This window comes from Dreissena polymorpha, chromosome 2 (assembly GCF_020536995.1).
Source record: "Dreissena polymorpha isolate Duluth1 chromosome 2, UMN_Dpol_1.0, whole genome shotgun sequence".
NCBI classification, from domain to species: domain Eukaryota; kingdom Metazoa; phylum Mollusca; class Bivalvia; order Myida; family Dreissenidae; genus Dreissena; species Dreissena polymorpha.
This window is the reverse complement of record NC_068356.1, coordinates 27,407,352-27,428,494: the sequence shown is the minus strand read 5'-3', so window position 1 is coordinate 27,428,494 and position 21,143 is coordinate 27,407,352. Positions and strand designations below refer to the sequence as shown.

The following is a 21,143-nucleotide window of genomic DNA, read 5'->3' as shown; positions in this document are numbered from 1 at the left end:
TACTGCTGCTGCTGCTGTTATTACTGCTTAGGCAACTACATCTTATACTACTATAACTGCTTTTTCGTCTCCTACTTCCACTACTTCTAAAGTCGTTGATGCTGATGAATCGGCATCTTTAGCAATTCTACTACAAGAAGTAGAATTACATAAGTTCAGTTACTTTCAATCTTCTTATTCCAAAACATCCGAACTTTTTTCTCAAATCTATTATTCTTCTGGATAAAAAACTTGAATTCTTCCGGATAAGAAAAAAGAGATTCACATGTAATATATACGTGTTATATTCGTATATTTACTTTTTGCTGAATAGACCGAGTTCTTCAGCCAGTTTCATGTCAATGGTTGTGATTAGTGTTTTAATAATACGAACAAAAATAACAACAGTTCGTATAACAAAAGAGGATTTTGATCAGTTTCATTCTATATTTTATCAAAGTCTTTTGACATAAATGTATTGCCTACATGACATCAGCAAAATACAAACACAATTAAAAATTTACTACAACAAAACATGTAGTACACGGTACCGATACTGCTTATAGGCACGTTTACAAACCATAAAATAAATTAAATAATTGACATTAAATTGTCGTAAAAACACCGGAATACGTACGAGTAAACATCAACATTGACTAATTGCATATAGGCATATGGTTTACTCCATGGAATGAAAACAACACCCTAAAGAAAACTCACACTGCTCCTAGAACCATTAAAATGCATGCATATAACGACATTGAATTGACCAGCATGTTAAACATTTAAAATGGCATTGCTTTTCATCAGCTAATATTTTTATCATACAATGCAGAAAAAATAACTTAATGGTACAATAATTTTGCCATATCGTGTATGACTGTATATCATTTTTCTGCCGTATGAACAAACTTCAGTTTGTCCTTTACGCAGACGACAATGTTTGCAAAACTCAGAGCCCCAATAAAAGCCACAAGCGCAACGCCAAAAATGATAATGATTGATAATACTCCTGAATCTGTCGTGTGTGTTTGATCTCTCGACCTGTTTATATTTACAGTTAAAACAGCGACATAGGCAAGTACGGTTTCTTCAGAACAATTTATTATCTTTGAAACCTGTAAAAAATCATCGGAAAATAAAATAAAGACGTAAAATCAATAAGAATTGTCATATACCATAATAATCAGTGAATAATAGTATGAAATTGTTGAGAGTACCAACCTTACAAACACAATGTAAATTATATAATTTAACTTTCATTCTAAAATTGCAGTTTCGATGTTATACTTTCGATATATGTTTATATTTCAAAACGTTCACTATACCTTATAGATCTTCTTTACATATGCATGTTTCCACAAAGCTGTTATACTCACCTGAAGTTGGAGCGTCAGAAATGCCTCTGTTAAACCCACTTCCATTACTGACTTCAGTAATGTTAATTCTCCAGTTGCATTGTCAATCGCAAACATATTGATTGCGTTTCCTATCAAAAGATTAATATTGTATGGTTATTTGAAATATATCTATTTTGAATATTAGGATTCGATATTTTACTACATTTATTCTGATGTGTATGTATATTTATACATAATTCTATAAAACAGTGTTTTTGCTTTAAAAACGGCGAGAAATAATTGATTGACTCATGTAAGATTTTCTTGCATCTTACCTGAAGTAATCGAGTATACACAATGTTTTATAGAATTGTGTGGATCACATGGTTGTAGTTTTGGTTGAACATGTACATCCACCTGGAGGTAAACGAACACAAATACAATATAATAAGGCATAATATTAATATTGAGATTAAGATCTATTGTTATTATCAAAAGCGTTTACATTAACAATAAAAGTATTTTTTATTCTTCATATTTAACATCAGAAATGAAGGAATATGTCCAGAAATCGATCTGTTACAAAGTAACGCTACCGTGCAAACTAAGGTAGAGATTGAAAGTTGTTGATGCTCTTACGAGTGAAGTTATACATTTGTATCTGTTTCCATAATGGTTGCCGTATATCTTTGAGCGCTACAGTCGACATCACCTCTCGAGCTTGATTCTTCAATCACATCCACCACGAGGATCGTCCACGTTTCAAAGGCGCCATCCTTTGAGCACATTGAAAGTAAATATGCCTAATTTATTTTTTTCGTAGAAAATATGGCTTGATATAAAATGTTATTTTTCTCGGTGTCTATGAGACAGAGCAGGCCCGTACCCAGGCACTGGGCCCAGGGGCCCGGGCCCCCCCAGCTGGCTGTCGAGTTATGATTTTTTAATAATGGGCCTACTGCAAATGTTCTCACATGAAAGGGCCCACAGAACACTTCCCTGCAATACAAATGTGCAGATTTGTTTTATTGCCACTAATACACAAGGGGATTAGCGCTAATTTACTCGCCAGTGGAGACAATTAGCCCCTATGCATTGTTTTCTTATCACCTTGTACACACATCCCCGATCTGTCAATTACCCATTGTGCTCAAGGCTTCATCTTTTGATGGTGGGTGTAACACGTCTTTTGATTGGACAAGGAAAGAGAAACAGCGAATGGATGGAACTGATACAGAAGGTCGTAGGTCTGAACGATAATAGTGTTTTCTCTTTTGAATTCAAACCTCCTCTAGAGTCATAGCTTATTAAACATTTCTGTGAAAACTGTCGTGTAGATGATAAACATTTGATAATGAATTTACTTTGAAATTTTATATAGAGGAGGTTTGATTTCAAAGAGAAAATACTAGTAGGTTATATGTCAGTTACTGACATATAACCATAGTAGTATTTTCTCTTTGAAATCAAACCTCCTCTACAGTCATACTTTATGTTACATTTCATAATAAAGGTTTTTTAGTTTCGAAGTTTGCTTTTACTTTTATATAAAGTGTAATACATTTCTGAAATCTAAAGCTTTAAACATGTGTGTGAATTTCACACCAAGGGGAGTTTGCTTTTACTTCTTTATAAAGTGTAATACATTTCTGAAATCTAAAGCTTTAAACATGTGTGTGAATTTCACACCAAGGGGTCGTTGATAAAGCATGTCACGCTTTTTTTTACCATTTTTACCCCGGCATGTCACAAACTGTTACAATATCTTGGACCCCCTTCCCTAAAGTACGTCACAAACTCACACTTTCTAACATTTTTAAACCAGGTTTTCCGAAGGAAAAAACTGGTTATTAGATTGGCGAATGCGGGCGGGCTGGCTGGCGGGCTGGCTGGCTGGCTGGCTGGCGGGCTGGCGGAATAAGCTTGTCCGGGCCATAACTATGTCGTTCATTGTCAGATTTTAAAATCATTTGGCACATTTGTTCACCATCATTGGACGGTGTGTCGCGCGAAATAATTACGTCGATATCTCCAAGGTCAAGGTCACACTTTGAGTTCAAAGGTCAAAAATGGCCATAAATGAGCTTGTCCGAGCCATAACTATGTCGTTCATCGTCAGATTTTAAAATCATTTGGCACATTTGTTCACCATCATTGGACGGTGTGTCGCGCGAAATAATTACGTCGATATCTCCAAGGTCAAGGTCACACTTTGAGTTCAAAGGTCAAAAATGGCCATAAATGAGCTTGTCCTGGCCATAACTATGTCATTCATTGTGAGATTTTAAAATCATTTGGCACATTTGTTCACCATCATGGGACGGTGTGTCCCACGAAAGAATCACGTCAATATCTCCAATGTCAAGGTCGCCACGACTAAAAATAGATTTAAAAAAAAAAAAAAACTTACAAAGGGGGTTAATTTTTTTTGGTCATTTCAAAAATTCAGTTTGAGTTTTCTCCCTTTATCAGATTTTTTTTTCACAATGAAAACCTGGTTTTGTGACAATTTTGTCCCTTGTTAAAAATTAATACTTAATTTAAATTTAATCTTAAACTCAATTCACTATAAAACCGTATTAAAATTAAACTTACCGGTAAAAGAACTTTCACATTACAGGCTTTTATAACTGTAGGGTTGTTACGATGAGCAGTATGAATATTTATCCACGTGTTAACCTCTAATAATAACGAAATTATAATTTAGATTTTCTTTCAACCCTAACTAAAATGGAACAGTCCAATTATTTCGTCAATAAAATCTGTGGGGAGGTTGTGCCTATTGAATAAGCCGGCCCAGCCAAGTTGCCTATTAAACATTAGGACAACAGAATCAGGAGATGCGCAATTCGTCTTATTTTGACATAAAACTAATTAAAATGTTTCACAAGTTTTTGAAAATTATTTTTCAATTCTACTAAAGAAATAATAAATAAAATATACATTTTTTTAAATAAATGTGTGACATCACACATGGCCTGACTCCCCTCCCCCATGTCACAAACTGTCACTTTCTTACTCACCCTCCCCCCACCTGGAGCGTGACATACTTTATGGACGGCCCGTAATGGTTAAAGCTTAAGACATCAGAAAGGTGCTGATTTACTTGTTATATATCCATAAATTTATAACACAACATATGTTTCTATATGCATTAAAATTCACCTTGCACAGTGCCTAATAAAAAAAATCTATCCCCCCTCCCGCACCCTCCCCGTTTGGGCCCCCCCCCCCCCCAGTCAACATTTCCTGGGTACGGCCCTGCAGAGTTTTCTTAAAATTAACTTTCATTGAAATACACAAAATAATTAACGACTTATAAAACTTCAGAATAAAGGGCAGAAATTTTCTTTGGCTACCATCCACTAGTTGTTTATTAAAAGCCATTGCCAATACAATACAGAGGGTTCATGCAACATGCCATTAAACATAAAATATTAAAGCTGTGGTCACGGCCTTTGTAAGTCTGAATATCCTTGACCTTAATGTTTAGAAAGCGCGTTTCAGTTCTCTTGCATGTACCTATGATGACTGTTTTCTGGCATAAGGTATCATTTTAAGGCATCGCCCACGAAATAATAAAGATTCAGAACGATACAACAATTTTGGGAAAACACTCATTTAATTTTTTTTGTACTAAAAGTATGCATATTTTAAATGGGCGTAGCTTGGATGATTTTTTTGAAATGTTATGTCTAGCAAATAATGGCGCTAAAGTTGTTGATTACCATGTTGTATCCACTCAGCTATTTCCTTATATCACTTATTTTTGTGTGGAGATGCGGGATGAGTCTGATCATTTGCCTATTAGTTCTACAATATTTTGAGCAGAAAAAAAAACATTCATGCTAACTTTCGCACTCAAAACTGCTTAAATACGGTAGCAAAGACTTATAAAAAATAGAAAAGTATAAATGGAAAGACGCGCACAAGCAAAATTTCCTGAGAGTATTTGAAAACAATGTTAACTTACATCATTCGCAAATATTGGAAGCAATCGCGTGTGCGGAAATAGATGAAGCGATCGATAAAATATTAAATGTGTACAGATACGCTGCATCCGATATAAAGGTTTATTATATAACACGCTCTCTTAATATTAATGACTCTTCAGCAAATCAGCCGTGGTGGGATAGGGAATGTAACGAGGCTAAACAAACGAAGTACGTATTTTTGTTGTCAGAATATCTTGCATAGTGGTGATTTTTTGTGTAAATTAGTGTAAATAAGTACTGCATTTGTGCCTGTTACATTTACTACAACATTTATTGCCAATAATGCAAAGCTAATTCTTTTAATTAATAACTGACCACAGGGACTGGGCAATAATAAAAGATCACGGGGACTGGGCAAATACGCGAACCGGTGAAACTTTCTGGTTTTGTATAAAAACAAAACATTATCAAAATATATTTATTTTGTGGTTTTCTAACAATAGCGCAGACTTTTGCTGTTTTAGTTTTGGTTAACGCGTATTTTCTTCAATTTTACAAGACGACAGCGATTACACGGTTTATTGCTTTATTGATAACCGTTACACTACAGTCACTTATTAATATCTTAGTTAGAAGGTGATTTTTCAAGCGGTTCCGTAGTGTTGTGGTTACACGCTCGCTTCACATGTGAGAGGCCCAAGGCTCGAGCCCCAGTAGAATCAAATTATTTTATTTGTGTTCTATGTTAATTTTATGTTTTGATGTAGACATTTTAGTTTAAATAAATATGCTTTTTTATTGTAACCTTTTTTTGTTTTTATTATGCCCATGCAATATATGTGTGAGAGGGTGGGGGTTCGTAAACACAATAAAACTTTTACAGTGTTTTCATATCAATGAGTACTCAACCCCTATCGTAAATGAGCAACGTAAGAATAAGTTCAGAATCATCTCCCCTTGAAGTTGAGAAAAATATGAAATTACGCTTACAAGATGAAGTAGATTTTTTAAAACCTACACAGTTTTGTTCCATTAATGAAAACTGCACACGGATGCCAGTAAAAAAAAGGAAACCAATGTAAATAAAATGAACTATGAAATATTTGGGGGTTAAAACACAAAATCATAGATAATGGTTATTTGGGGGTACTAACACAACATCATAGATAATGGTTATTTGGGGGTTATAACACAAAATCATAGATAATGGTTATACCAGTATCTTTTTCTATTTTGTTTAAAATAATCGGCCAATATATTAATATTTACAGTAATATTTACAGTAGAAAAAAATCGTTCCATGTAACTTCATTTAGTGCCTTTTACACTGAAATTCCCGACGCCCTTTGATGCTTTGCATCAATAGTTATCTTGTGTATCGGACTAACAACACTATATACCACTACGTAGGGAGTTTAAAAATATGTGCTCGGTAAAAAAACAAGTGTATCAAACGATGAAAAGAAACGATTAGGTTTTATCGCGTTCTAACCCGAAGTTGTTCTGGAAATTAATAAAAGGTAGTCATAAGACGAACAACACAAATTCTTGTAAAATAGATCCATGTGCATGGTATGATTATTTCAAAGGTCTTCTTTTTGAAGACAATCAACCAAGTTTAAATGATGTAAACTTAGAGGGTAACGTAACTGAAGATGATCAAGATCATATTTTAAACTCAGAAATCACGAAAGAAGAAATAATGCAAAGTATTTCAAAACTCAAAGAGGGTAAATCGCAAGGGACTGATGGTCTTTGGGCTGACTTTTATAAAAGTACGATGCATATGATAAAACCTACACTTTGAGATTTATTTAATCAGATTGTTAATGTTGGTCATTTTCCAAATACTTTGCGGGATAGTATAATTGTGCCGATTTATAAGTCAGGCGCTACAGATTACCCCTCTAATTATAGAGGTTTATCATTAATTAATGTAATGTATAAAATATTTTTCTACATTGCATATAACAGATTATGCAAATGGTCAGATTTAAATAATAAAATAGCAGAATCACAAGCCGGTATTCGCAACGTATATTCAACCATCGACACTTTATTTACTCGTCAAAGTATGGTTAAAAAATATACGTGTAGATCTGGTCGTCGGTTTTATGTTCTATACATTCGGAACTTTTGCCGAATTTCGATGTAAGACCTTGCTCATCATTCGCCCCAGCTCGATATTCGGGACTTTTGCTGAATGTCGATGTCAGAGCTGGCTTGACATTCGCCCCAGGTCGATATTCAGGACTTTTGCCAAAAGTCGATGTCAGAGCTGACTCGACATTCGCTCCAGCTCCATATTCGGGACTTTTGCCGAATGTCGATGTAAGAGCTGGTTCGGCATTCGTCCCAGCTCGATATTCGGGACTTTTGCCGAATGTCGATGTCAGAGCTGGCTCGACATTCGCTCCAGTTCGATATTCGGGACTTTTGCCGAATGTCGATGTAAGAGCTGGCTCGGCATTCGTCCCAGCTCGATATTCGGGACTTCTGCCGAATGTCGATGTTAGAGCTGGCTCGACATTCGCTCCAGTTCAATATTCGGGACTATTTCCGAATGTCGATGTCAGAGCTGGCTCGACGCTTGCCCCAGCTCGATATTCGGGACTTTTGCTGAATGTCGATGTCAGAGCTGGCTCGACATTCGCCCCAGCTCGATATTCGGGACTTGCCGAATGTCGATGTCAGAGCTTGCTCGACATTCGCTCCAGTTCGATATTCGGGACTTTTGCCGAATGCCGATGTCAGAGCTGGCTCGACATTCAACCCAGCTCGATATTCGGGACTTTTGCCGAATGTCGATGTCAGAGCTGGATCGACATTCGCCCCGGCTCGATATTCGGGTTTTTGCCGAATGTCGATGTCAGAGCTGGATCGACAATCGTCCCTGCTCGATATTCAGGACTTTTGCCGAATGTCAATGTCCGAGCTTACTCGACATTCGCCCCAGCTCGATATTCGGGACTTTTGTCGAATGTCGATGTCAGAGCTGGCTCGACATTCGCCCAAGCTCGATATTCGGGACTTTTGCCGAATGTCGATGTCAGAGCTGGTCCGACATTCACCCCAGCTCGATATTTGGGACTTTTACGGAATGTTGATGTCAGAGCTGGTGAGACATTCGGGTCTAGTGCCGAATGTCGATGTCAGAGCTCGCTCGACATTCGCGTCAGCTCGATATTCGGGACTAGTGTCGAATGTCGATGTCAGAGCTGGCTCGACATTCGGCCCAGCTTGATATTCGGGACTAGTGTCGAATGTCGATGTCAGAGCTGGCTCGACATTCGGCCCAGCTTGATATTCGGCAAAAGTGCCGAATGTCATTGTCAGCGCTGGCTCGACATTCGCCCCAGCTCGTTATTCGGGTCTTTTGCTGAATGTCGATATCAGAGCTGGCTTGACATTCGCCCCAGCTCGATATTCGGGACTTTTGCTGAATGTCGATGTCAGAGCTGGCTCGAAATTAGCTGCAGCTCAATATTCGTGACTTTTACCGAATGTCCTTTTCAGAGCTGGTTCGACATTCGTCCGTGCTCGATGTTCGGGACTTTTGCCGAATGTCGATGTCAGAGCTGGCTCGACATTCGCCCCAGCTCGATATTTTATGTCGGTTGTCGATGTCAGTGCCAACTTCACGCACCTGCAGACATTTCAGACTCAATTGGCATTCGTATTGCCGATTACCTTGCGAACAGCGCTGATACTGCGATCGAGCTACAATCACAATTGGAATCGATATCGTAATTTTGTGACCATACTTGAATGTTAATTAAAGTAATATTATGGGCATATAACAGTATATAGGTGTCTATCGCAACCGTTGTTTATTTTTTTGGTGTTTTCACTTCATATACACTTTTATTTGTTAATGCAGCATCAACATACTAAAACAATATCCCGGAAAGAGAAAAAAAAAATAATAATAATAATGCAGATTCGTTCATACGACACAAAGACACAATTTTGTTTGACGGATCATTTCGGCTTAGAGGACTGGGTGAGTCATGTAAAATATCGAAAATAATATATATTGTTTTTAATTAACTGGTAGCAATATGAGTTGTAGATAATTGTTCAGTAACCACATTTTAACTAATTCTTTTGACTTGTAAATTCTTTTCAGCTCAATTCAACAGTGAAAAATGCCCATAATATCACTTTAATCAACAAAAGACAGTAATTATCGTCTTAAAGTGATATTATGGGCATCTAACAGTATATACGTGTCTATCGCAACCGTTGTTTATGTTAGGTGTTTTCACTTCATATACACTTTTATTTGTTAATGCAGCATCAACATACTAAAACAATATCCCGGAAAGAGAAAAATAATCCATTTGAATATCAACCGTACTTTCGTTTTGACAACTGACGACAGAAATAATTCGATGTACGATGTGAGTCTAAATGTAGTTGTTATGCAGATTCGTTCATACGACACAAAGACACAATTTTGTTTTACGGATCATTTCGGCTTAGAGGACTGGGTGAGTCATGTAAAATATCGAAAATAATATATATTTTTTATAAACAACTGGTAGCAAGATGTGTTGAAGATAATTGGTCAGTAACCACATTTTAACTAATTCTTTTGACCTGTTAATTCTTTTCAGCTTAATTCAACAGTGAAAATGCCCATAATATCACTTTAAGAAACGGATCATACGAACATTCGGTCCATACAAATAATCCGGTAAATGTCACATCTGTATATAAATATATGGGTCCTCTTTTTACGCCTAAACTATCATGCAGGAAAGCGAAAGAAAAACTTGCAGCTTGTCATGTATTGTAATGTAAGGGACACAACTCGTATTGTCTTGTTAAAAGCATGCAGTCATGAGTTACTTGTATTGAGGTTCATATATATATGTGTGAATCTATGAATAAAGCCAGTTGTGAGTTACCCACCGACGAGTTCAGAGTTATTACATGGTGTCAGAAATCTATTAAAAATCGGCGCAATCAGGCGATTGCATGACAATCGTACGTTGCAAATCTGTTGTTAAGGTTCATTTTATACAACAGCGGAATGGCTTCGAAGGGAATCAGGCCATTACCGGAATTTAACCCGTCAGAAAGTGCATCAAGTTGGGAAGACTACAAACGGGACTTCATAATTCATTTGGACGCGCTAGGTATGGACGACAAGCCTGGAAAAAGAAAGGTTGGTGTCCTACTTGCCAACATGGGGAGAGAGTGCGTAAAAATTTACGATTCGTTCGCGTGGGCGCCGGAAGTTGTTGCCAATCAGGATGCTGGAATCGCGGTAGTGCCAGCCGAGGATAAATACCATCTAGAAACAGTTTTCACAAAATTTGACAGACATTTCGGAGTGCATAATTACCGTAACATTAAAAGACAAGAGTTCCTCAACATAAAGCGTGGTAACCTGTCAATAATGGATTACATTTCGGAATTAAAAAGAAAGGCCGAACACTTTCAATATGGGAACAAAAAGAAGGGTTAATATGTGACATGATCATTAATGGCGTGAATGACACAAAGTGTAGTGAAAAGCTAATGGAGATACCGGTTACACAACTTTCCATCGAACGTGTCATGCAGGTTTGTAGGCAAATAGAATTGACCACATCTCACATCAAATAACTGGGCGAAAGCCCTCACGTGAACATCGCTAAAACGCATCAAAACCCTCATAAGCAACCAAAATACTGTGCCAAGTGTTGCAGAAAACATGAAGTAAGGAAATGTCCCGCCTATCAAAAACAGTGTGACAATTGCGGTGAGTTTGGCCATTTCAAGGCATCCAAATTATGTCCTGCAGTTGGTGGGGCATCGCATCAACAAAGGGGATATCACACAGAGGGGCACGTGGCTATGGACGTAGACTGCGTCATCGCGGAAGTGATCGGGGAATCCACCGTGGATATCGGGGCCGTGGAGGTCAACGACGTGTCAACTACACAGAAGCCCAGGAAGACCAGGTCGAGGAAATGTTTAACCAGTTTGAACATGCGGATGTGAACGACGTATTTATCGCAACATCGAGTGAAGATAATCATGAATGGTCCGCTAACTTGAAAATAGGGTGTAAAACGGTGAAATTTGAAATCGACAGTGGCGCAATGTGCAGTGTAATGTCATATGGAAGAGCAAAATTATTTGAAAAGGTCGCACCAATCACAAGGAGTGATGTTATTATAAGCGGTGTCAATGGGCCACCAGTGAAGGCGCTAGGAATGATTACATTGCTGTGCGAGCATAACAATATCAAACGTTCGGTTAATTTCCAGATTATGAACACTCCAAGAGGCATAAACTTGCCCGGAAGGGATGATTCAGTTGATTTTGGGCTGATCATGAGAATACACACCGCAAGACAACAGAATCTATCATTGAGAAATATAGTGACGTCCTTGGGGAAGAGATTGGGTGTATACCGGGCGAGTACGAGATTAAACTCGATAAGTCAATAGAACCAGTAGTTCATGCACCAAGACCGGTTCCAGTCGCGATTCGTGAACAATTGCAAGCTGAACTAAAACACTTAGAGAAATGCAACATTATTGCTAAAGTAACAGAACCTACGCAATGGGTCAGTAGTTTAGAGTGCGTAAAGAAGAAAAACGGAAGAGTGCGAATATGCATTGACCCCACAGATTTAAACCGCGCAATCCGAAGAGAACATTATCCAATGAACAGTTTTGATGATGTTGCCACAAGATTGAATGGGAGTAAATACTTTACAACGCTAGACGCGAATATGGGTTATTACCAAATAAAATTAACTGAAGAGAGCTCGAAGCTCACAGCGTTTAATACTCCGTTCGGCAGGGAGCGATACCTGCGGATGCCGATGGGCGTGAAGTGTTCGAGTGAAGTGTTCCAACGGTCTATGGAACAGAACTTTGGTAACATTGACGGTGTAGAAATAATTGTTGACGACATTTTGATTCATGGTAGAACACTGGAAGAACATAACAGGCGTTTGGAAACGGTGCTTCAAAAGGCACGTTTAATTAATCTGAAGATGAATAAGAAAAAGTGTATGTTTGCCAAGCCGGAAGTGGACTATGTAGGTCACAAACTGACTGGAGACGGAATTAAACCGACAGATCAAAGAGTGAAGGCGATAGCAGACATGAGAGAGCCAGCAAGCTTTAGTGAGCTGGAAACTGTGTTAGGCATGTTATCGTATGTGTTTAAGTTCATCCCAAATCTCAGTGAGTTGAATGCACCACTGCGCGATATGAAAAGGCTAGAAACGTGGAGCTGGGGTGACGAAGCGAATCGCGCGTTCAATAAAATAAAAGAAGCTCTTTTTTCAATAAAAGTACTTAAGTACTACGACTTGAAAAAACCTGTCACACTCACAGTAGACGCATCAATGAGAGGCCTTGGAGCCGCGATAATCCAACAGGACCGTGTTGTGGCATATGCGTCACGTGCGCTCACACCGACAGAGCAACGGTACGCTCAGATCGAAAAAGAAATGCTAGCCGTTGTACATGGCTGTGAAAAATTCCACAAACTGCTATATGGCCGAGATACTTTCCTAGTGGAATCTGATCACAAACCGTTGGAGTCGATTCTAAAGAAAGAAATACATCAAGCTCCGCTAAGGATTCAACGAATGATTTTGAAGCTTCAACCGTATGACTTCAACCTCGTGCACAAAAGCGGCAAGGACATGGATCTAGCAGACTGCCTCAGCAGATTACCGTTAGAAAATCAAGATGAAAAACTATCGATGAAGAGTTGATGGTTTTGAAGCTCGACACGCTGTCGTGTTCAAACCATGACAAAATTGCACGCGCAACACAAGCGGATGAACAATTCCAAGTACTGGCAAAGGTTATCATTCGAGGATGACCAGAAACGAAGTGCGAAGTTCCAGTTGAAGCCGTTCCATTTTGGGATTACCGCGATGAAATATCAATCTACAATGGAGTTCTGTACCGAAGGGAACGCGTGTGTATCCCGAAAGAAATGAGAACAGAAACGTTGAAAGCGATACATAAGTCGCATTTAGGGGTAGTGAACTGTAAAAAGAGGGCGAGAGAGTAAGTATTTTTGCCCGGCATGAACAAACAAATTGAAGATCTTGTTGGCAAGTGTAGTGCTTGTTTAATGCATCGCAAGATGAGCCAAAAGGAGCCAATGATCATCCAACCAGTACCTGAGCTACCCTGCAGCAAAGTTTGAATGGACTTATGCGAACTAGAGGGTAACAATTACCTAATCATTGTAGACTACTTCTCAAACTTCATTGAAGTAGCACCATTGCAAAGAGACACTCGAACGAGCACCATCTTAAAACACATCAAGCAAAACGTGGCTCGTTATGGAATCATAGACTCAATCATCTTGGACAACGGTCCACAGTTCACCAGTGCTGAATTCCTAGAATTCATCGAAAAATATGGCATCACCCATATTACGTCGTCGCCTTTGCACCAACAAACAAACGGCCTTGCTGAAAAGGCTGTACAAACCGTGAAAAATCTAATTAAAAAGTGTAGCGAAACAGGGGACGACATCTACTTAGCCCTGTTAGAACTAAGAAACACACCACGCGATAACATCGGATCACCGATGCAACGTTTGATGGGTCGACGCGCAAAAACACTAATACCTATGAAACAAACATTGCGACAACCAGAAACAACCAGTGAAAATGTCGCACCGAAGTTGTTAGAATTTCGTGAAAAGCAAAAATTCTACTACGACCAACACGCGAAGAGCAAGGACAATCTTCAGCCAGGGGACGCAGTAAGAATTAAAACCCGATCTGGCTGGAAACCGGCAGAGTACTAGTATGTGAAACCGTCCGAGTACCCGCGATCACATATCGTTAAAGCAGGCGAATCGGGGCGCGAATATCGTCGAAACACGGACATGCTAATGAAAACCAAGGAAAAACCACACATTATCACCACAAACAATGACGTGTACATACCGGCACCCACAGCGCCAACAGACACGTTAGCAGAACAACCATCAACAGTGCTAGTGCGAGATCGAGCGAAACCCGAGACAAACTGGGGAGAGAGAGTGTACAAGACACTGTAAGAAAGAAAACGAGGTCAGGAAGAGAAGTTCGCAAACCGACACGGTTAAATGACTATGTGTAAGATGTGAAGTACAAAACATGTGTCATAGGACTTCCTTATTGTAGTGCTAAATAAACTTATTAATAAACTGTTTAATACTAGTAACTATCATTCGGTAATATTGGTATTTGTATAAGTAAGATGTATTGTGGTAGTAAACGCATGATGTTCTTGAAACTGTACTAACATAATGAGTAAGGAACAGTTTGTACACATTTATTTTTATCATATCAAACTCTTGGTTAATGTTTAAAGATTCAGTGCCTTCAGCGCTTTGATTTTTCTCCAAACAACAAAATGTTCATGAAATTTTCACAAAAATCCAATACTTAATTATTTTTGGGTGTATCTACTTTCTAGTTTGTTTTGGGCGGAAACACAGTTTGTTATCATATCCAAGCTGAAACTTGACATTTACTGTATCTGGCATTTGTCATTTTGTCCTGGAAAAGCTTGAATCCGAGATAACAGAGACAATTTTTTGGAAAGTTAGCAAACATGTATTTTAGTGAATAATTTTGTCTTCCATGTTGTTTTATTGTTAATTTGATTTTATGACGTTCAATTGCATATTTAATTTAAAAGAAGTTCTTCATTACTAAAAGTGCATTTTATTCAAATGAAATGTTGTATTTAAATAATAATTTAAAAATCAGAGGTTTAAAAGAAATTCCCACTATGATTTAATCAAAAGAGAAGTTTATAATGTGTTACTACAGGTTATGTTATTTGCTTTCTTTTATAAACCTATTCGCATATGTAACGATAGAGTAGTTGATGTATCATGTGTTTATATTTTAAAAAAAAAGAAAGAAAAGGGGATGTCATGTATTGTAATGTAAGGGACACAACTCGTATTGTCTTGTTAAAGCATGCAGTCGTGAGTTACTTGTATTGAGGTGTATATATATGTGAATCTATGAATAAAGCCAGTTGTGAGTTACCCACCGACGAGTTCAGAGTTATTACACAGCTCAGACCCGAAAATCTATTTTTGCTTTTAAATCATGCCAAACTTTGGATATTTTTCATATACGGAATATTTTAAATTGTTTCATTCAATTGTAAAACGTATACTTACATATGGTTCCGATATATATCTCGAATAAAATTCTCAGACATTCTTGAAAAAATACAAATCGAGTATTGTAAATATTTTCTTGGTGTTAAAATATCTGTAAATGATAGCATGGTACTAGGAGAATGTGGTAGATTACCGCTTTGTATAGAACATCATGTGAAATGTTTTAAATATGTGTGTGAATTGATATAACAGAGGATCGATATCCTAGAAATTGCTCTATTATGTTAAAGCGGAACGACGAAATCGAAAGAACTAATTGGGTAATATCTGTAAAAAAAAAAAACATTTTGTACCGTTATGGATTTGATTTTTGTTTGGGTAAGTCAAGAGATAGGTAATGTGGAATTATTCTGAATGTTATGTAAACAAAGATTGATTGATTGTAAAACACAGAACTGGCTTGAAACTCTTGGAAATTCATCAAGCTGTGATACCTACAAACACTTCAAATTTATTTTAAACCCTTAAAAAAATTGTTTATTGATATATTCTTTTATGTTCGAAAGTCATTTGCTAGATTCAGTTGTTCAAGACATAAATTAGCAATTGAAACTGGTCGACATTTAGGAATTTCTAGAGAACACCGATTATGTACATATTGTTCAGTCTATTTTAATAATATATGTATTGAAGATGAGTTTCATGAATTTTTTTAATGTCCAAAATTTAAGCAAGAAAGGCAAATGTATATCTTTTCATGGTACAATGATGAACAAAATTTCCAAAAAAATTGCAATCTTATGCAAATTTCTGATGAAAGAAAACTAAAAAGCATAGCCTTTTTGTAAACGAAATAACGAAAAAGAAAGTTGTAGATCAAAATTGATGTAAAACATTGATGTATCACAACTCATAAATTGTATGTTATTACTTATATATTCTGTATTTCGGGCCGGTTGCCTTTATTTACAAATAAACTTATGTCTTGTCTTGTCTTATGTATTCATGAGACACTGTTTTCTAATTTGTTCACGAAAAATATTTATATGCAATATAGTAAGGTATTACATGTCTAAACAATTAACCAGTAATACAAATCTCAAAATTAGAAATGGTGTATATAAATAAATAACTGTTGATTTACCTGGACAGTCATATTCAAATAAAGCAAGTGTAATGGTAGATTGACGTAATCCGAATATTTCAAAGTGACGTTGTTTCTTTGAATAATGCCCTCCAAGGGCGATGCAAATTCCAAATAATTCTCGCCCTGTCGATTAGAAGTAAACATATCAGTCAACGTTCAGAAAAAGAACAGGAAATAGACAATACTTAGCATTTATTTTCGAGACGATCGTCATGTTTTATCAGTGTATTAAGAACACTAGTATTTAAAGCATGAATGAATTACAAATCCTGACAAACAAAAATAAACTGCAAAATTCCAAAGTATGTTTTATTTGAAATTCGCATCTTGAATATGTATATTTATGTCATCAATGTAGATTTCAGAAAATATCGTATATACATACATTGCCTGTGCCTCTTTGGAACTGTTGAACCTGATACACTAGATGGGTGGTCCCGCCAACATCTTTATCGCAGACGTTTATAGACAGGTTAAATACATATGCAAACGCTGGAGTGTCCTGAAATGTGAATGCAGGAATCGAAGCTATAATTTTTGCCTTCTGGTGCGAAGCGCTTCAAATTTCATAACGTTTGTATTAATATTTGAATTACCAAAAAACGTTAAAATCATTTGTTTCGCTTAATTCCGTTGGATGACATTTGTTATTTCTGGTGCTTATAATGAATATTCCTGAGTATACTTACACTGATTATTGAAACTACTGCTGATTCCGTTTTTGTCTGATAAATCTGCTAAATGTTCAGTAATATGTAACAGTCAGTTAGTTGAGTGTAAATGGAAATAAGAATTCACGTACCATACGTAGGCATGCGTGGTACGGTCCTCCCAGATCTGGCGGAAACTCATTCACTGGCTCTATAGATAAGTTCAGTGATAGCTGCGGACGCGGAAAATGCATTTCAAATTGAAAAAAAACGTTGTTGTAAATATGTTTGGTAACTAACTTACTTTGCATAATGAGTGATCCAACTACAAAAACATTTTGTATGAAATGACCATCTCTGTGTCTTAAATTGACGAACTTCTAATATATACAACAATAAAGTGTTTGTCTTAAACATATAACTACAAGAACAACTACATTGGTTAAAAAATATGGTGTGAAAATTACCTTCGTTTTAAATCCACAAGACAATGATAGCTGTACAAACGACAGTTCTTTATTGAACTGAAACCGAAGTAACATATTCAGACAAGGCCATGTACATTCCTATTCCATTCACATCTATTGAATTAATCTACATACTATTGGATATATTCGTGGGATAAACAAACATATAAAACAGTCATAAATATGTATTGACAAAAATAGTTATAGTATCATTAGTTAAAGAAAGTATACACATAATAATTTTTAAAATAAAATCATGCATTTGACAAGTAAATTGAATATTCGATCACCAGACGGACTATTTGCGAGTATAGCATTTGTGATATAAACAATTGAATACCTTCTCGTAAAAATGCTCTAAATCTAAACTTCTATTGATATAAATGATAAAACTAGATGGTGTTGTAACTATTCGAAAGAATGTCAATAGCTCTGCCGTGTATGTAGGATTCACCGTCCCATGTACAATATCCAGACTAACACGTTCATTTTGAGCTTTGGTACCGTTGGCTATTTGTGTGCCTAGGGATAACAGAAAATAGATAACTTTAAGTGATTTTATTCAAAACATCGCTCGCAAGGCGATTCAAGTGGAAGATTTGTAAACAGACGATTAATAGATAAACGTATGTCAAAACATTGCTTAAGGTTAGGCATAATGTAAAAAATGTATTGTTGTTATTTAATGTATTGCTGTTGCTGTTGTAATGTTATTTGATGTTGTTATGTTTTTGATTTTGTTTTTAATAACATGTACACATACCATTTAAATCAATTTCTTTGATCCGATATGTATAAGAATTGCCGAATAAGGCACAAGCTCCGTACGCTACAACATGCGTTAAAGAAGAGCTGAATATTTTAAATGATCAATGCTTTCGAAGTGTTTTAGAGAATGGTAGTCAACAAATAAGGACATGTATTCTCTAGCACTTAAAATAAATTTATTTAACATGAATTAACATTTTAGTAACTCCAAATGTAATGAAATTAATTTTCAAAATTGTGTTGAAGTAAAGTTTTATACCAATGTCATTAATTAAGATGAAGTGAAGAAAGGATACAATATAATCGTTGATTTCGTTATGTACATTTCTTAAACATGTTGTGTGTTTTGTGCATTCTACTGAGCTTTGGATATTGTGTGTGTCATACTAATTAATTCTAAATCATGTTTTGTTAATTGTTTTAATTTGAGCAAAATATGTTCTCAGATATTGTTAACTGGAATAAAGAGAGAAAAACGGTTGACAGCTTGCAAAGCAAATAAGTAAGTTGTTAGCGTCACACATACCAGACGATATAAAGGCCATTAGATAAGCCAAACATGTTCCTGTCATCTTGTTTAGCAGTGTTATGGCATGTGTACGACCTGAAATCAATATAAATGTATTAATAGTATTTATATGAACCATTTCTAAAGATAAGAATAAACTGAAACTTACTTAAAATAAATGTTCGCATTTGTTGTAGACCAATTTCACTCAAAATAGTTTATTACATTGTTCGCCTTATCGAAGTTACAAATGCATGATATTAACCTTTTAGCCTAATTTTTAAAAAGGTATTTCTTCGAATTAAACTCATGAACTTTTACTTTATTATTATAGGTATTTTCAATAATTTATGTAATATATTAGTTCAATACTTATTTACACAAATTATCGAGATTTTTTTTACCTCACTAAACATGTAATAAAGTATTTCCACACAATTATATCAACTATTTCAATTCAAAATCGTTATCCATAATCAAACTGGGAATGATAAGCACATTAATGTGTTCAATAAAGTTCACACTGGGGTTAGATAAACAAATCGGTCCGTAATGAAAAATGTTATCAGGTTAACACTCGCGCGTTCCTGTTTATTATGTTTATCAAAACAATGTTTGTCTTTTCGTTTATCTTTCGATAACGGTTCGACAAAATTAAATTGCATTTTTGGTCAAATTTCACCTCATGGTCTACAAGTATTGAGACTTTTTGCAAGAGTGTTACTAAGAACAAATATTTTCTTGCAGATTTGTTTATAAATATTTATTTTAAAAATGACTCAAACCCAGATAAACAATGTAAACGTATCGATGTATAACTATATTTGTGTAAATAATATGTATAGAAAAACATAAGACGAAGATTGATAAGATACATGTAAGTAATTACAATCTGAACCAAAGTCTTAATTTACCTTGTCCATATGTACATGTATGTGCAGTACGATATCACCTTAAAATGTATTATGTTAGTAGACCAACAGTAAAATACAATAAAAGTTAGTGTATAATAATGTGTGGTGGATTTATGTACATCTTTATAGATCGCTGTTACTCATATAGAAGATGCAAATACGATGCATTTATATGAATGCGTGTACATTAAAATTAGCAAAATCACACACTCTTGGCATGGATACAAACTTACACAATAACAGGTTCGGACAAGTGGCAATATAATCTTGAAATATTGAGAAATAAAGCAAGGTGGTATAATAAAACGATTAATAGTTATTTGTACCTAGAAGGTAGAACATACCTACATGGAATACAGAGTTATTTTTTTAATATGAAAATGAATCAGTGACTGTAACTACATATTTTTAGTTATTAAAAAAAGGAACTTTTTATGAGATTACAAAAACGACTTGTTGTCTCAATAATGCTTGTTTAAAGACGTTAATAAAACAGAAAAACAAATACGTCATGTGTGAAGCTTTTATGTCATTCGCTTTGATGTGAGGGAGAGCCGGGGCATATAACTATTAATTCATACGAATTACAAGTATCTTAAGCTATATTGTTAAAGTCTTGATCGGAAACGTTGCAATATGAATGGCAATGCTTTTCAGTAAATCAAAACAAAGTTACAAGAACACAACAATATGTATACCTGTTTAATAATTACTAACACGGGTACATTGGTAACTACGGGAGCGTTGTCGATATTAAAACTTACCAAGATTTTCACCTCAAACTTGTGTTGCAACAATAATATTAAAGGGATCTTTTCACGCTTTGGTAAATTGACAAAATTGAAAAAAGTTGTTTCAGATTCGCAAATTTTCGTTTTAGTTATGATATTTGTGAGGAAACAGTAATACTGAACATTTACCATGGTCTAATATAGCCATTATATGCATCTTTTGACGATTTTAAAACCTAAAAATTATAAAGCGTTGCAACGCGAAACGATTGAATAATTTGGAGAGTTCTGTTTTTGTCGTTAAATTTTGTGAAACTACGAAGATTGCTTATATAAGGTATAAAATACTCCAAGAATATGTACTCGGCGGAATAGCTCAGTAGGCTAAAGCGTTTTTACTTCAGGACTCCAGGGGTCACTGGTTCGAAACCTGGTCCGGGCAATGTTCTTTTCCTTTTTTAATTTTATTCTTGATTTTTTACTGGAGCTTTTGCGATCCAATGTTTACATTTATCGATATAAAGCATTTAATGAATAAGTTAAAAAAAATGCCAAAATCTGTGAAAAGGCCCCTTTAAAGCGGGTATATACGATTTT

At 36.0% G+C, this 21,143-nt stretch overlaps 1 protein-coding gene across 2 annotated transcripts; it reads right to left on the bottom strand.

Moving 5' to 3' along the window:
* Positions 1-387: 387 nt before the first annotated feature.
* LOC127866344 (uncharacterized) lies at positions 388-19,436 on the bottom strand. 2 transcript variants are annotated; one of them, XM_052406817.1, is made up of 12 exons: positions 19,306-19,436; positions 18,920-18,997; positions 18,389-18,454; positions 17,966-18,147; positions 17,626-17,682; positions 17,311-17,391; positions 16,894-17,010; positions 16,506-16,631; positions 1,973-2,095; positions 1,655-1,736; positions 1,359-1,468; positions 388-1,097 (listed from the first exon to the last, which is right to left on the bottom strand). In XM_052406817.1, exons 2-12 carry the CDS (start codon positions 18,963-18,965, stop codon positions 867-869), a joined length of 1,221 nt encoding a protein of 406 aa, XP_052262777.1. In that variant the 5' UTR covers positions 18,966-18,997; positions 19,306-19,436; the 3' UTR covers positions 388-866. The 2 variants fall into 2 exon arrangements, with proteins under 2 accessions (XP_052262777.1, XP_052262778.1); XM_052406818.1 differs by lacking the exon at positions 18,389-18,454.
* Between the last annotated feature and the right edge of the window lie 1,707 nt (positions 19,437-21,143).